The sequence below is a fragment of the Bubalus bubalis genome, chromosome 17, assembly GCF_019923935.1.
Source record: "Bubalus bubalis isolate 160015118507 breed Murrah chromosome 17, NDDB_SH_1, whole genome shotgun sequence".
In the NCBI taxonomy this organism is placed as follows: Eukaryota; Metazoa; Chordata; class Mammalia; order Artiodactyla; family Bovidae; genus Bubalus; species Bubalus bubalis.
This window is the reverse complement of record NC_059173.1, coordinates 39444718-39462538: the sequence shown is the minus strand read 5'-3', so window position 1 is coordinate 39462538 and position 17821 is coordinate 39444718. Positions and strand designations below refer to the sequence as shown.

The 17821-nt window shown below is 39.9% G+C and overlaps 1 protein-coding gene across 4 annotated transcripts in view; it reads left to right on the top strand.

Moving 5' to 3' along the window:
• Window positions 1-1370: 1370 nt before the first annotated feature.
• Window positions 1371-17821, top strand: part of ANKRD50 (ankyrin repeat domain 50) — a 40823-nt gene continuing 24372 nt past the window's right edge. The window contains exons 1-2 of one of the 4 annotated variants that reach the window (XM_006078932.4): window positions 1371-1506; window positions 2965-3914. In XM_006078932.4, the coding sequence (XP_006078994.4) occupies window positions 3370-3914 (545 nt within the window). In that variant the 5' untranslated portion in view covers window positions 1371-1506; window positions 2965-3369. Of the gene's footprint in view, window positions 1560-2045; window positions 2176-2964; window positions 3915-17821 lie in introns of those variants that run through there. The other 3 variants (XM_006078931.4, XM_025268035.3, XM_044930408.2) reach the window with 3 other exon arrangements.

Here is a 17821-nt window from a genome sequence, read left to right as displayed (position 1 = left end):
TGTATCTCTTTAAAAATCAATTTTTTATCACTAATTCTGGTGAATTTATACTCTTTGTTTTGTTCTGGAAAAAACCTCAGAATTTGCAACAAATACATTAAAATTAAAGGTCAACAAACCTCAACTGCCATAGATAGCCTGAGAATAAACAGAATGGAAGAATAAGCATAAGTACAGTCCATTTTTCTAGTTAAGAGTGACAGCTATACTTCGAAATTCCTAAAAACAGATGGGAGACTGACTGGTTCAGCATTTAAGATAGAAGAATATTTAAATTAATGGAGGCTGGGAGGAGAGCTGATGGTTTTAGCATAAATAATAAAAAAGATACTGCATTTCCTAATCTATCAGTTGACAGTACTTTCCCAGAAGAAATTTGGAATCTAATCCAGGTTCACGTGAATGCAAACTGGCTCATCTAGTTCAAAAGTAACTGCTTGTGGTCAGGTCCTCCAGGGCAGTTCATCTTATTCTGCATTCTGACCTCGATCGCGGTCTTTTTCCCCCATAGTGGCCTCTGCGACTAATCAAACTGTCCAGAAGGGAAGCTGCCTGAGATCCAATAGTGATAGCTTTCAACTAGATCTGATGGAGGCCATGTCCTTTTCATGAGGCAAGTGGGAACACAGACCCATATCCCTACTATTTTTAGTTTTCACAACCTCCTTCCCGGTCCTTACTTGTTTCTTTTAGTCCCAGATCGAGAAAGTTAAACCATCACCGGAATTTAATAGATTGAATGGGGACCCGGATGACTGAAGAAAAGGACCGGCCTGGAGTGCCCTTTGGGGACAAAAAGGTTAAGGGAGTGGCATGGGGCAACTCTCCCAGCTCAAGTGCCCCTCCTAGCAGCGGCCCCAAAAGCCAGCGAGTCCCTCAGACAGGAAGACAAAGGAAGGCTCAGGGCCGAGTGGTGACGGGATGGGTGGGGGCTGCGACTCGCGTGAGCTCGGGGACGTGAGAACGCAGCCCCCGCCCCCTTCTCCGCCCCCATCCTCGAGAAAGGCGGAGCCGCCAGGCAGCCCTCAGAGAGGTCTCCCCGCGGTGCAAAGCAGCCGGCCCCAAGCGGCTGCACACACCCAGGCACGGGCGGCGACGGGACCGTACAGTGGGGGAGGGGCGAGGCAGGGGGGCGGAGCCTGCGGCCGAAGAAAGGCCGGGCGGCCGGGAGGGGCGGGGCCTGGGCAGAAGGGGCGGGGCCGCGGGGCGGGGCGGAGCCGGCCGGTCCCGGGCTGCCTGAGACAGTCACTGCCCTGACGGCGGCGGCGGCAGCGGCGGCGGTTGGCCAGTGGGGGTTGGGAGGAGCACGGCGGAGCTGCCGGGGCAGCTGGAACTGGCAGTTGCCGGGGGCCAAGAGGAGGATCTGGAGCCGGGAGCGTTCTCCGGGCCGGGCGGAGGAGGCGGCTGCAGTGAGAGTTCAGGGAGCGCTGGCGGCGGTGGCTTCTCAGCAAAGCAAGTGTCTGAGACTGAGACTCCGCAGCGGCGGCGGCAGCAGCCGGGACCGAGGTAACCGAGGGGCGGCGGCTGCAGCGGCGGTGGAAACGAGGCCCCACCCTCAGGTCGGAATCTCGGGGGCTGTGGCTGGGCTCGGACCTCACTCACCCACCCACCCTTTTCAGCCCCGGGCTCCAGACCCGACTTCTCGCGTCGTTCCGCCGCGGGCCGGGCGGGGGCGGGAGCAGCGCTCGGGGTTGGGGGCGCGGAGCTGGACACCGACCCGAAGCGACCCCACATCTAGGATTGGCGAGGACGTCGGGCACCCCTTCCCCCTTCAGAGGACACACCCCGATCTCGGGGCGGGGCGGGTGTCTAGGCGTTCCCAGCCTTCTGGAAGGAAGACCTCAGTGTAGAGGCTGCACCTCTGTCCGTGGCCTCTCCGAGGTGGCCCTCCTGTGGCTCCTTGGGGCCACTGAACCCGAAGGAGGTTCCTGTCGCTGGGAATCCCGGAGTTCCTTTTGTCTATCAGCTGAAACTAGAGGCCGGAACTGTAGGCAAACACCCACCAGCCTAAGCCATCTATTCCTTATCCCTTTCCTGCCTGGAAGGAATTCTCCCCGGCAGCCTTTTCTCCGGCCACAGTAGTAGATTTCATGCCTCACCCCCTCTCCGAAACCATCGTCTTTGGCGCAGAGGAAAGGATTCGCGTAGTACTTGTGTTTGGATTTTATCATTCATGTAAGCTCACCCCCTTCCCCTTTTTCTTTTTAACCCGTTCCCATCCAGCCGCAACCCTGATAATCACCCGCTAGATTTTGCAACTATCAACAAAGGACTGTGGCCAGTCAAGTCAACAGAGCCCTTTGACTGGCTGGTCTGTGCAAGTTCATAGAGCTTCCCTACCTGGCGCTATTTTGCCAAGCTTGTCGGAAAGATCTTTTTGGCTAGAGTTAAGGATGATACTGCATGTACCTAAAGTCTTTATTTCTCCTTTTAGTGAGGTTTTAAAAATCCAGGGTAACTTGATTCAAATGTAGCTGTTTGGGAAGCCTAACTATAGAGAAAGGAAACTTTTTGAAAGTGCCAAAGATGAAGTGTATGAGTTTTTGAGATTACTGTAACTGGATAATTGTATTTTTTGACAAATAAGCTTTTTATCATGTGATATTTTGCACGAAGGTATTTTTGTTTTTATTTTAGTTGCTAGTGGGAATTATTGATTACCTAGACATCTTAAACGCAGAAACTTGTGAACAGGTTCATTAAGGATCTATCTTGAAAAATGCATTTTATGAATGCTTTGAATTAAGAAGATGTTAACAGTGGGTTGCCATTTTTGCCACATAAGAGACAGTAATCTGAAACAGTTCCCTCTCTGGCAGTTGTCCAGATACCTAAAACCTGTAGGGTCTAGTACTTTGACTATCCTTCAACAAGAAGTATAGCACTAACAATCTACTGTATGAATGTAATCCCTTTGATAGCATTTAACTGTAATGGACACATTTTTCTGCATCTAATTTTCAGATACAGAGTTAACGCTGGAAATCTGGAGAAGCATTTTATACAAATTGAAAGATTGGGCTTTCTCTTCAGTTTTCCAGATGTATTGTCTCATCTGCATACTTGAAATATCCACAATCACATAAACTCCAGATGTAACCATGGAGTTACGCGACCCATCAAGATATAGGAAAAGTGTGGTCAAGGTTCGGAACCAGGCAGTTTTCCACCAGTTCAACAATTAATATAAACATATATTCTCTGCTGATTATCAGGAATAAAGAGCCAAATAAAGTCATGCACATTCTGTTGGCAGATGGACTCTGTGGCTGTTGAATTTTACTGTAACTGGTTACTCTGCCATTCAAACTCAACTTAATATGCAAGTTCCGTCCAAAAGGATGTAAAGACCTGTGTTGATGTACCCAGATGCTAGCAAATGTTGACAATAAGAAACCTATTATGACTAATCCTTGGGAAGAGAAAGTCTGCAAAATGGCTCAAACGAGTTTACTGCAGGGGAAGCAGTTTTACTGTAGGGAGTGGGTTTTCCACAAGCTTCAGCATTGCCTCCAGGAGAAGACGAACTGCTGCAACAGTGCTTGCAACTCAGCAGCCCTTGTAATGAATTCTGGGAATAATGCTAGTGTTGTCTCTGGGAAAGGAGCTGCCTGGGGTGTGTTATTGGTAGGAGGGCCTGGCAGTGGCAAGACAGCCTTATGCACTGAACTCTTGTGGCCAAGTTCACCTACAAGCTTGCAGAGAGGTTTACATCGCCAGGCGTTGGCCTTTCATTTCTGCAAAGCGCAGGACTCGGATACTTTGTGTGTTGGAGGGTTTATTAGAGGTCTGGTTGCTCAGATCTGCCGTAGTGGACTACTCCAAGGATATGAGGACAAACTAAGGGATCCAGCAGTTCAAAGCCTCCTACAGCCCGGGGAATGTGAGAGAAACCCAGCGGAAGCATTTAAAAGGTAACAAATAAGTCATGGTCATGGTGCTCTGTTTCTTTGAAAAAATTAAAGGGGTTTTTTTTTTTTTTTTGGTGTTTTGTATTGTTTCTTAACTTTGCCAGTACTTTGACTCTAATTGTGTATTTGGGGATAATCTGTGGTTGTGAAACACTTGTATACTTTGAGTGTTGAAGGAAACAAAATTTAAGCTTTGGATTGTAGGGATATTAATTAAAAGTATATCTTTTACTTGTTTAATAACAGAGTGTGAAACACTGAAGAAACAGAGAGGTGTGATATTCTTGCAGACTTTTTAACATGTGAGTGCCATCCACTAAAACTCAGGGCAAATCTGTTTTCTTCTGCTGTTAGCTATCAAAATCAGGGTCAGAACTGTTATATCATTCTGAAATTAATGAGCAAATCCATTAGGCAATACCTGTATCACAAATTTGAGATGCCAAGCTTGATGGACAGTGTTCAGTATGGAATAATCAATAATGCAAACCTGAATATTAAACTCTACTTTTTAAGAGTTTTAAGTGTGCATAAACAAATCTTTTCCTCTTACTGCTTTTTCTGGAGGTACTGTCACTCATTGAAGAGCTGAATTTTCATTTCCAATAAGTAATTTCATAAACTGTGGATTTATTGAAATCTTAGAAACTGTTTCAAAAAGCTTAGTCTAAGTTGAACTTAGTCTAACTAAAGTATGTAATTATGTAATTTGATTGAAATTAGTTAAATAAGTTATGTAAATTTTTAATACTTTAAAATATTTAAAATCAAGTCTGATAACTGTATATTTTTGATATATTCTGATCATGAGCAAATCTTTCTCTATAGTAGCAGAGATTTTCTTTAAAAAGATCCTTCTACTCAGATCGTTTTTCTATATTTTTACCCCACTGGGTGAATTTTAGTTACTAATTGAAGGTGAATAAGAAGCAGATAGAGCTGTGTATAAAACCACATCAGTATTGATTTTCTGTTTGACAGAAGGATCTAATCATTTTGTATTCCCAGTCTATACTTGGCGAGGGAAAGTCTAGTATTTCTACTTGTACCATTCTGGTACTCTTACAGTTTTCTACTGGGTCTTTCAAAAACTTGGGTCACTTTCTTTTTCACTTAAGTAATGAATCAGTGGGCTTCCAAGTGGCTCAGTGGTAAAGAATCTGCCTGCCAGTGCAGGAAACACAGGAGACACAGGTTCAATCCCTGGGCCAGGAAAATACCCTGGAAGAGGAAATGGCAACCTACTCCAGTATTATTGCCTGGAGAGTCCCATGGACAGAGGAGCCTGGCAGGCTGCAGTCCATGCAGCTGCAAAGAGTCAGACATGACTGAGACTGAGCTTGCACAATGATGATTGAGTCATTAAATAAACTAGGTAACCCCTTGATATTGGAAAAGCTGTTTTTGAAAATTGGTAGAGCTGCATGTTTCTTTGAGACTGTGAAGCAGTAATATAACCATCATCAAATGCAGACATGAGAACACACTTAAAAGTTAAAAAGATAGTTTACATAGTCTATGACATTAGATGATCTAGACCTCTGCCTTTGGACAAATAGTTAAGATTTTATTGTGGATTTTACTGGTGTTTGGTTGACTTGTTAAATAAATCCTTTGGAGAATTTTAATAGGCATATATTTTATTTAGGCAGGGATAGATATAATTCAGCAAGTAGACAATGGAGCAAAAGGTCATTATTTTCAAAGAGTTAAATAATATTTTGGGGGAGACAGAGATGGATGTAGTTAATCATAACATTATGGGAGATAAAATATAAACAAAGAAAAGTAATTATTTTTTTCATTTTTGACAAAAACAATCTCCCAAGCCAGGTTGTGTATTGTTACTTTCTAACATCTAACACTTGATAATTAATATTGATGATTTCATATATTTATATGTGAAATAATTTAAATAGAAATAGAAATTTGATATAGTTCTTCACAGATCCATAAAACTGGGGAAATTTCAGAGTGATTCAGTAATGGATGCTTTTTATCTACTTTTCTTCAGTTTTACTTCCTAATTTTTTATCCCTATTTTTTTACCCTTAATGATACTGGATACAATATGCAGTGCTGCAAACTAACTTCTTACATGGAGTCACATAGCTAAGAAGTAACTTGTTAATAATCAGTTTTTTGAAATCACATTTTCTTCATGATTAAAAAAGACTGAAAGTAACTTCATGTTTAGTTAAATATTGCTACTTTCTTTTTTTTCTGACATAGTAGAGTATTCTGTTGATTCTGAGATTTAGTTGTCAAGAAATTTCTTCTGACATCCATTCATTCATTCTTACAGCAAATGTTTATTGAGAGCTTTTTGTGTTTTTAAGTATAGTTCAGCTACAGATATTTATTGAGAACTGTCTCTGTGTTAGGTAGAATTCAGCTGTAGATAAATTAATGAATAGAACAGACAAAATACACTGTCTTCGTGGAGTTTTAAGTTGTTAACGCTAACATTTATCTTATTTCTATAAAAAATAATACTTTGGGTAAATACTTGCTATTGTGTAGATGCAGCACACATTTTAACACTGATGGAATTGGATCATCCATTAAAGGGAATGATGAATGAAGACACATTAATTTCTTATTTTTGTTCTTTTCCATTTTTCTTTCTTCACAGGTTAAAGTGCAAAGCTGTTGTTACTACACTTAGAATGTATATATTTCTTCTATTTCTATTGATGGAACTAAGATGACAACCGTTACGTTTTTACTTGTTTAGAGAACCAAACGCTGATTTATTTCATTCTGCCTCCCGTTTCAGGCTTATATGGGAAAACTGCATTTTCTGTTGAACTGACTTTTCTAGAGTTAGCGGTAGAGTTTCCTAGTAGTCCTATAACCGTAAAACAAATTCCAGTTGTTTTTGACCAAAGGATCAAGTTAAGGAATGAGGGAGGGGTTAGTGGTTTTAGATCCTGTGATGGATTCAGAAGCACAAAGAAAGATGGTTATTGTTTCAACCAGAAAACTTCTTTCTGAACCTTACTGTCATGGTCCTTGACACCCCTCCCCCCCACCCCGCTCCCTCCCCGCCCCTCGCCCAAGGCTAGGGTCTTTTTGGAGAGGTAGATGGATGTGGAGTGGAAGTACAAAACTTTGTTCCTAGTGGATATTATTTTCTTTTATTTCTGATTAACAATAGGCAAGGCCAGATGGGAACTTTCTGTGTGATGTCAGTTTTCCAAGTTGGGTAAAAAGATTTTGTTCTTTGTAATGTTGGTAGTAGTAGTAGTGTCCGTCGCTCAGTCGTGTCCAACTCTTTGCGACCCCATGGACTGTAGCCCACCAGGCTCCTCTGTCCATGGGATTCTCCAGGCAAGAATACTGGAGTGGGTTGCCATTCCCTTCTCTGGGGGGTCTTCCCGACCCAGGGGTCAAATCTGGGTCTCAAATCTGGGTCTCCTGCATCACAGGCAGATTCTTTACCATCTGAGCTACAGGTAATGTTGATAGGAATTATTAAACATCTTCAGTGGTAACCTCAAATTAAGTATAAATGGAATAAAGTTGTGATGAAGAATTAAGGATGAACAACTCTAAACTTTGAGAGTTTAGCAGAAAAATTTTATGAAAAGTGGTGAAAGGTAACAATGGCTTGTTAGAAAAAGATTGGGAGCTAGAAGACTGGACTCTGACATTTGTTCCTTATGTTGAATAGGAATCCTTGAATAGTGGAATTTTCTTTCTAATTTTTTTTATCTCCTCCTTAAACATTTTATACTTCTTCCCTTATTGGTCTTCAGATTCTTAACTTCTTTTGTAATTACTTATGCATACATGGTTTGTTATCTCCTCTATTAGGCATATGTTTTTTCATAACATTATTCATGGCTGATTAATATCTTATGTTTATGACAGCACTTTGAACAGCATTTTGCATATCGTAAGTGTTGTATGAGTATTGTTTGAGTGAGTGAATATTGCTACTTACCTATCTAGAATATGTTTGAACCTGATTGAAGGACAGCTGAAGCTCTTGCATAAGAAAGGAAATTGAAATGTTACATCATTTAGGTGAGTGTTAAATGCAGACCAGGCTGGTATCAGATCAGATCAGTCGCTCAGTCATGTCTGACTCTTTGCGACCCCATGAATCACAGCACGCCAGGCCTCCCTGTCCATCACCAACTCCTGGAGTTCACTCAGACTCACGTCCATCGAGTCAGTGATGCCATCCAGCCATCTCATCCTCTGTCGTCCCCTTCTCCTCTTGCCCCCAATCCCTCCCAGCATCAGAGGCTTTTCCAATGAGTCAACTCTTCGCATGAGGTGGCCAAAGTACTGGAGTTTCAGCTTTAGCATCATTTCTTCCAAAGAAATCCCAGGACTGAGCTCCTTCAGAATGGCCTGGTTGGATCTCCTTGCAGTCCAAGGGACTCTCAAGAGTCTTCTCCAACACCACAGTTCAAAACCATCAATTCTTCGGCACTCAGCCTTCTTCACAGTCCAACTCTCACATCCATACATGACCACAGGAAAAACCATAGCCTTGACTAGATGAACCTTTGTTGGCAAAGTAATGTCTCTGCTTTTGAATATGTTGTCTAGGTTGGTCATAACTTTCCTTCCAAGGAGTAAGCGTCTTTTAATTTCATGGCTGCAGTAACCATCTGTAGTGATTTTGGAGCCCAGAAAAATAAAGTCTGACACTGTTTCCACTGTTTCCCCATCTATTTCCCATGAAGTGATGGGACCGGATGCCATGATCTTCGTTTTCTGAATGTTGTGCTTGAAGCCAACTTTTTCACTCTCCCCTTTCACTTTCATCAAGAGGCTTTTGAGTTCCTCTTCACTTTCTGCCATAAGGGTGGTGTCATCTGCATATCTGAGGTTGTTGATATTTCTCCTGGCAATCTTGATTCCAGCTTGTGTTTCTTCCAGTCCACTGTTTCTCATGATGAACTTTGCATGTAAGTTAAATAAACAGGGTGACAATATACAGCCTTGACATACTCCTTTTCCTATTTGGAACCATTCTGTTGTCCCATGTCCAGTTCTAACTGTTGCTTCCTGACCTGCATACAAATTTCTCAAGAGGCAGCTCAGGTGGTCTGGTATTCCATCTCTTGAAGAATTTTCCACAGTTTATTGTGATCCACACAGTCAAAGGCTTTGGCATAGTCAATAAAGCAGAAATAGATGTTTTACTGGAACTCTCTTGCTTTTTCCATGATCAAGCGGATGTTGGCAATTTGATCTCTGGTTCCTCTGCCTTTTCTAAAACCAGCTTGAACATCAGGAAGTTCACGGTTCACATATTGCTGAAGCCTGGCTTGGAGAATTTTGAACATTACTTTACTAGCGTGTGAGATGAGTGCAATCGTGCGGTAGTTTGAGCATTCTTTGGCATTGCCTTTCTTTGGGATCGGAAGGAAAACGGACCTTTTCCAGTCCTGTGGCCACTGCTGAGTTTTCCAATTTTGCTGGCATATTGAGTGCAACACTTTCACAGCATCATCTTTCAGGATTTGGAATAGCTGAACTGGAATTCTGTCACCTCCACTAGCTTTCTTCGCAGTGATGCTGTCTAAGGCCCACTTGACTTCACATTCCAGGATGTCTGGCTCTAGGTCAGTGATCACACCATCGTGGTTATCTGGGTCATGAAGGCTGGTATAGTGCTTATTAATTTATTAACCTGATGTCTGCTCTTGAGCATGTGTGACTATGGCATTGGTCCAGATGGTTTTACATGGCCAGATGTCTATCTTCTGTCTCAACTGACTCCAAGTATTTTTGGCAAACTCAACAAAGGGGCAAAGGACAGAATGGGACTGGAGTGTGTTCTTCCTTCTTACCCTCAGTTGTGGGGTATTTTCAGGGCAAAATAGTTCCTTTCCATTATCTGTTTTTTATATCTAAGATTACTTATACTCTTAACTAACACTGTTAACTATTAAATCTGATCTCTACATATTTACAGAAAGATGTTTAAGCCTAAGAGTTTCTGAATCCACTTTTAATCTATCTTTAGCCTTAGATGATATATGTTAGTAATTTTTTTTCATTATTAGTGCTTTCTTCTATTCAGAATCCTCTGACTGTGTTCTTTGATGGGGCTTTCTCTAGGTTCTCTCTAGCTGTCCAACAAAGCCTCTTTAGGTCATCTCCATTTGTTTATACACTCCTTCAATAATTTACTTACATGGCTACCAATGCTTATATCTAACATGATAGCAATCCAGTCTACATCAACAACCTTTCTGTTCATTCTGATCAACATATCTTTTCACTGGAGTGTCCCTCACCTACCTTCCTCTGTTCAACCCATCATCTCTTTTAGCATTTCTATTCATTGATACTAATTTATTTCTTAAACAAAAAGTCAGTACCTGCTGTGTGCCAGATGTGTGCTAATGTGCAGATAACAGGACTGAAGTGGTGAACCAAACAGGACACTGAGAAGTGGGGAGACATACATTGAACAAATAATCACAAAAATTTAAAAATGCAGCTTTGCTAAGTGCTGAGAAGGAGGGACAAAGGCCAATAAGAAAACATAAAATATAAGGCTTTTTGTTCTCTAAGTTGCTCCATAGTTACGCTTATTTTCTAAACCCTTTCTATTTAAAAGTATGATCATGAGATCAACAATATTGGCATAACCTGGGAGGTTATTATAAAAGCAGAATCTTAAATTACTGAAGTGATCTGCCTTTTAAAAAGATTTCAAAGTGAATTCTGTGCACATTGAAGTTTGAGAAGCACTGTTCAGGGTAGATACTAGAGTTTTCTTTCGACTTTTCTGTTATCTTTTTTTATTCCATGGTATGTCAGCTTTTTCTTGGAATGGTTCTTGAATTCTTTTGCCCTAATCTAGAATTTTTGTTCATCACCTCCTAGGTGCTCTACTTAATCTTAGCATCTCTGTATTGTGATTCCTTTTGGTAATGGCCAATTAACCAAAGTAAAACAGTGCTTTCTTTAGGTCATTCCTCTGAGCCTGTGATAATGTAAACAACAAATTTAAATTTGTCTACTTGACTTTAAAAGTTCTTTACGATTTGGTTCTGTTCCATCTAAAGTATGTATTATGTTTCCAGACTTCACCAGAACACATTAAGCTCATTTATTCTTTCAGGAAATATTTTTAAGCTTATGAGGCAATGTTAAAGTTGATAAGAGATATGAATAAGAATATTCTCATTTCTCTTATTGTTTAATGAGATCTTAATATACTTAGTAAGAATATGGACCTTTTGTTTGTTATATGTTGCAGATTTTTTTAGTTTTAACTTTGTTTTTAGAAATTTTGCTTAAATGAATTCTATACAATGAAATGGTTTGATTTTATAAAGTAAAATAAGTAAACACTCTTCTTGCCTTAAAAAAAATCTTTGAAGTATATTCTGATTGGTTGCCTGTCTTTATTCTCTAGTTATTTTAGTACTTTCTTTGTGTTAGTGTGTTAGTCTCTCAGTTGTGTCTGACTCTTTGCAACCCCATGGACTGTGGCCCACGAGGCTCCTCTGTCAATGGCATTTCCCAGACAAGGATGCTGGAATAGGTTGCCATTTCCTTCTCCAGGGGATCTTCCCCACTCAGGGATCAAACCCTGGTCTCCTGCGTTGCAGGCAGATTCTTTAGCTTCTGAGCCACCAGTAAAGTCCTGTCTTTGACTATACTATATATAATTGTTTTAAATTTCAAACCAACTTCTCTTTCATGTTATCTTAATTTCAGAAATATCCCTATCATTTTCTTTTCTACAACACATGTAATGTAACTGAATGCTGTCCTCAGATGCTTGGTCGTATCCAACTCTTTGCGACCCGATGGACTGTAGCCTACCACGCTCCTCTGTCACTGGATTCTCCAGGCAAGAATACAGGAGTGGGTTGCCATTTCCAGGGATCTTCCTGACCCAAGGGTGGAACCCGCTTCTCTTACGTCTCCTGCACTGGCAGGTGGATTCTTGACCACAGGTGGCACCCAGGAAGCCCAGTGTAGCTAAATAATCTTTGATAATAATGTAAAATTTGAAAATGTTCGTATAATTACTTAATGAAAATAAGAATTAATTAAGAGAATTATATCTTATTTGTGGTTATCTTGAAAAACAATTTGGAATGTTTCAAGAACTTGTAACCTTTTAACAGTTGTGACTCCAGAAGTGAATACATAGATATTGCTGTGGATTGAATTATTTGCTTTTGTTCTTCTCTCTAGGTATCCTTGGTCTTTCCCACATGATATTGCAGTGCTTCTGGGTCCGTCTCTGTCTTTTGATTTTGGGTCAGCCATGTGATATGGGGGATGTTAGTAGATGTGATCCAGAGACTTAGCACGTGATTGGGCTGCTCCTCTTTGAGGCTCAACACCTTAAGAAGGATATGTTCTGGCCAGCTAGTTGGTCCCAAGAGGATGCGAGGGATGTGGTGCAAACCTGACCCAACTCAAAGCTTGACTCTTAAGTCTGGAATACAACAAATACACAGACACAGGACAAAGTATAAATGATTGTTATTTTAAGCTCCTGAGTTTTGAGGTGGTTGTGGTATACCTCTCTTGTGGATAAAAAACTAACAATCCAAAAATTAAGGAAATGATATTTCAAATAGGAAATCATTAATTTTCATGAAAAAATCTGAGAGTCCTCATTGATCCCTCAATTTCACTCCTCCCCTTCCCCGATTCTGTCAGCTACTTTTGTTCTGTTTCCAAGATAAATAACTCAATTTTTCTTCATCGCCATTGCTGCTACTCCCATATCCCTTGCAGTGATGTCCTAACTGGTCTGCTCCTTGCTGCTGTTATCCCTCTTATCTTCACAGATTAGTTAAGGGTATCAGATCTTGTTATTTCTCTGCTTAAAACTTGCAGATAGCTTCTCATTACCTTTATAATAAATTCTAAGCTTAGCCATTGACTTTGACCTGTACTGTTCTCAGCCTTGTTCTTTGTTCGTCATCCGCATTGACCTTATTATTGTTCTATAATAGGTCACGTTCTGGCCAACAGATATCTGTATGGCCACTTGCTCTGATATCACTTAGGTGTACCAGCTTTAATGTTTCCTCCTTGGAGAGTTACTTTTGTCCAATGAGTCGCCCCAGCCAATCATTTTCTTAAATTACATCATCCCACTTTGCTTTCTTTTTGTCTTAATTTTCAGTGTCTATCATGGTTGGGAATTATTTTGTGCATACTTTGACTTTCTAGCTAGCTTCTGGAATGAGCAGAGTACTTGTTTGTCTTGTGCCTTTATATCTCTAGGGCTTAGAATATAGCAAAGACTCATTACTTCCTGAATTAATAATCTTGTCACATTGATAATTTGCTCTGAACATATTCGGCTTTGAAATATTCTGTTTTCCTGTGGAATCATCTGTACATATAGATAAAATAGTTATAGATGAAAAGTATTTAAAACCAGCATTTTGATGACTTTATATTAGTGTCTTTTACAATTCATGTTGAAATTAATTTTTATCAAATGGAAACTTTTTAATAACATCAGATTTATGTTACGTGATGTGAGTCATGTGATGTCACCTCTTGCCTCTCTTCTATAAATCCATAGTTTCATCTTGAAACTCTTATCATTCTTTCAGACATTGTCATTTAAAATTCATATTCACTTAGAAAGGAGAAAAAAACTTTTGCAGTTTAAATCTCAGTTAATATGTTTGTTAAGTTGCTACTTTAGGGAGAGAAGCAACTTGCAAAATGGTGGACTTCACAGGAATTGAAAGGTAAACAATAATGGTACTAAAAGGGAAGAAATTGTTGTAGAAAGTAAATTATAGAGGAAATGATACATTGCTCCTATCCCCAAAGCTTCAGTTATACAGGAAAATTAATAAAATAGAGAGACAAACATGCATGTACCTACTCATTTTGCCACATTTACTCTAAATCTGAGTTTTCTGTTTATTTTAAAAAAAGATAATCCACATTTAAAGCCACCGAAGTATCCCATTCTAATTCTAATTTAGGTGAGCCCCAGGTGTCCCATCTGTGAATTTATTTGTTACGCATATGTAGTTTGACTAGTTTATACACATGGGGAGATGTATATGTGTTTATACATACTTGTTACATGCTTTAGTTCTGTGCATTTTTAATTCCACATCAGCAATTCGCAAACATTTTTATTCTAGGTCCTCTCTATACTCTTAAAAATTATTGAGTACCACAAAGAATTTGTTTATGTGGCTTATGTCTGTGTATCAGTATTTCTTTATTTGAAATTTAAACTAATATTTAATATATATTAACATATTTAATAGTAATCTTATACATTAACATAATATTTTAATGAAAGAATAACTGAATTGCCCATGACAAAAGGAAAAAATCCACATAGCAGCATTGTTTTACATAGTTTTGCAAATCTTTTTAACATTAGGCTTAATAAAAGGCAGCTGGACTATCATGGTTATGTTTCTGCATGCAGCTTCTGGAAAAGTCCATTTATCCTTGAGAAAAAACAAGAGTGAAAAAAGCAAATAACATTTTAGTTTTATAATGACCCTGATTAGGGACTTCTGCTGCTGCTGCTAAGTCGCTTCAGTCATGTCCGACTCTGTGCGACCCCATAGATGGCAGCCCACCAGGCTCCCCTGTCCCTGGGATTCTCCAGGTAAGAATACTGGAGTGGGTTGCCATTTCCTTCTCCAATGTATGAAGGTGAAAAGTGAAAGTGAAGTCTCTCAGTCCTGTCCGACTCTGAGCCACCCCGTGGACTGCAGCCTACCGAGCTCCTCTGTCCATGGGATTTTCCAGGCAAGAGTACTGGAGTGGGATGCCATCGCCTTCTCCGTAGGGACTTCTAGGGATCCCATACTATACTTTGAAAAACATTGTTCTGTATAAATAGTATTGTGTTGCTAGTACTAACCTGCAATATTTTCTTTGTAATATTGTTTTTTGTTTGTTTGTTTAGCCATGTTGTTACATGTGGATCTACATGGTTCACTTTACAATACACGGCCATGCATGCCAAGTCACTTCAGTTTTGTCCGACTCTTTGTGACCCTTTGGACTGTAGCCCAACAGGCTCCTCTGTCCATGAGATTCTCCAGGCAAGAACATTGGAGTGGGTTGCTGTGCCCTCCTCCAGGGAATCTTTCCCACCCAGGAATGGAACCCATGTCTTTCAGGTCTCCTGAGTTAGCAGGCAGGTTCTTTACCACTAACACTACCTGGCAAATCCACTCTCCAGTATATCATTTCATTTTTATACTATAATTCATTTATTGTCATGTTGATACTCATTTAAGATGTAGTCAACTTTTTAACTTTACAAAACAGTTAAGAACATTCTTGGGTACTCTAACGTGCATAGATTAAGAATAAAGAAATGAAGGGTAATTCCAAGTTGAATTAAATACTCAAGTATTAAGTGAAATTTTGGATCTTAAGATGTGTATCTCCATCTTCAATTTGGAGATAGTACCAACTACTCTTTAAAATCACATCAGTTTATACTCTTCTAAGAGTGTATAATTTGAGTTTCCATTACTCTACTAGATCTCCAACACTTGCCATATTTTCAGAGTTATTTATGTGTTGGAAGGTGAATGTGAAACAGTATCTTATTATTTTAAATATCCTTGATCCTGTGCCTTGTCATTCTGCTTGTGTAATTTTTGTTTTGAAATGTACAAATGAATATAATATCAGTCTTTTCATGATTTCCTTTATAGTTTGGCCTTTTGGGGTCTTAAAATTTAAAAACTTGTTTTCTACTTGATTGTTCTAGTAGTATTTGTTGACTGGCTCATCTTTCACTATTGATTTTAATACTACTTCAGTCAGATACAGACACATTCCTGTATTTCTGAGTTCTCTATTCAACTTTGGTTTATTCATTCCTTTGTTGTTTTATCAAATATGTATTAGATAGCAGGAATGTACCAGGTACATTCTTAATACTGGGTTATATTAGTTAAAATGTGGCAAGTATCATTTGTATTTATTGAGCTTTTATTTTGAGGGTTGGCGTGGGTAGTTGGTAGAAAAGTGAAAAGTTAAGAAGACAGTATATAATATATAGCATATCACTAGATGATAGATGGTATGTGGAAAATCAAAACAAAGTAAGGATGATAGGAGTGATATGCTGAGTAGGTTGGGGCCAAAGAGTTGCTATTTATATAGGGAAAGTTAGGGCATTCTGTAGGAAGTATCCAGACTGAGGAAAATTCCAAGTGCAAAGTCCTGTGATGGGAACTGGCTTGGTATTATCCAAGAAAAACAAAGGGAAACCAAGAGACAAGTCGAGGTGTAGTTAGAAGCCACGTAATACATGGACTTGGAGGCCATTATAAGGATAGTCACTTTTACTTTGAGGAGATGAGAAGACATTAAGTCTTTTAAACAGAGTAGTAAAACATCATATGACTTACGGTTTTAAAGGGTCACACTAGCTACCGTGTTAAGGACTGGGGTGGTAAACACGCAGGCAAGGAAACCAGTAAGTGACTGGTGCAGCAGTTAAGGCTGAGAGATAATACTGCGACTTTGGTGAAGTGGTGGAGGTAGTGAGCGGTGTTTAAATAATTTTTATCTAAGAAGCAAGGTCAGTAGTTGGGAGTGAACTTTGAGAAGAGGAAAGTGTAAAATAGTCCTCTAGGCAATGGGGTATGGATGGCTTAGTGCTTCTCCAAGTGTGGTGTAGGCCCCTGCAAGGTCAACTTCTTCAAAAAACAATACTAACACACAACGCAGTATTTGTTTTTTCACTTATTCTCTGAGGTATGGTGAGGGCCACATGAGAGACTAAGTGCATAAATATTCTGACTGAGATTTTTATTAGGATCACATTGAATTTTAGATTAATTTGTGGAAATTGACCTGTTTGCAACATTGAATCCCCTAATCCATGAATATGGTACATCTTAACTTACTTAGATTTTTTTTTTCTTCCAATTTTCCTCAGCAGTGTATTATAGTTTCCAGTATATAGGTCCAGTACCTCTTGGATTGGATTTATTTTCAACTATTTGATTTTTTTTTGGTACTATTGTAAATGATATTATTTGTAAATACTATTTTATGTATTTTTTAAAATGTTAGTGTCTAGGGATTCAAATGATTTTTATATATTGACATTGTCACAAAGCAGTCTTGTGCAGTCCACTCATTAATTGTTATTCTCTAATGACTTTCACTTTAGAAGTATATTTCCAATTGGTACAGAGTTAGAGGTTTAGAAGGTGTGTGTGTTGTGTGTGTGTGTGTGTGTGTGTGTGCACGTGCACGTATTTCCTTCAGCATTTTAAAGATACCTTTCAGTTCAGTTCAGTCAGTTCACTCGCTCAGTCGTGTCTGACTCTTTGCGACCCCATGAATCGAAGCACGCCAGGCCTCCCTGTCCATCACCAACTCCTAGAGTTCACTCAGACTCACGTCCATCGAGTCAGTGATGCCATCCAGCCATCTCACCCTCTGTCATCCCCTTCTCCTCCTGCCCCCAATCCCTCCCAGCATCAGAGGCTTTTCCAATGAGTCAACTCTTCGCATGAGGTGGCCAAAGTACTGGAGTTTCAGCTTTAGCATCATTCCTTCCAAAGAAATCCCAGGGCTGATCTCCTTCAGAATGGACTGGTTAGATCTCCTTGCAGTCCAAGGGACTCTCAAGAGTCTTCTCCAACACCACAGTTCAAAAGCATCAATTCTTCAGCACTCAGCCTTCTTCACAGTCCAACTCTCACATCCATACATGACCACAGGAAAAACCATAGCCTTGACTAGACGAACCTTTGTTGGCAAAGTAATGCCTCTACTTTTGAATATGTTGTCTAGGTTGGTCAAAACTTTCCTTCCAAGGAGTAAGCGTCTTTTAATTTCATGGCTGCAGTCACCATCTGCAGTGATTTTGGAGCCCAGAAAAATAAAGTCTGACACTGATTCCACTGTTTCCCCATCTATTTCCCATGAAGTGA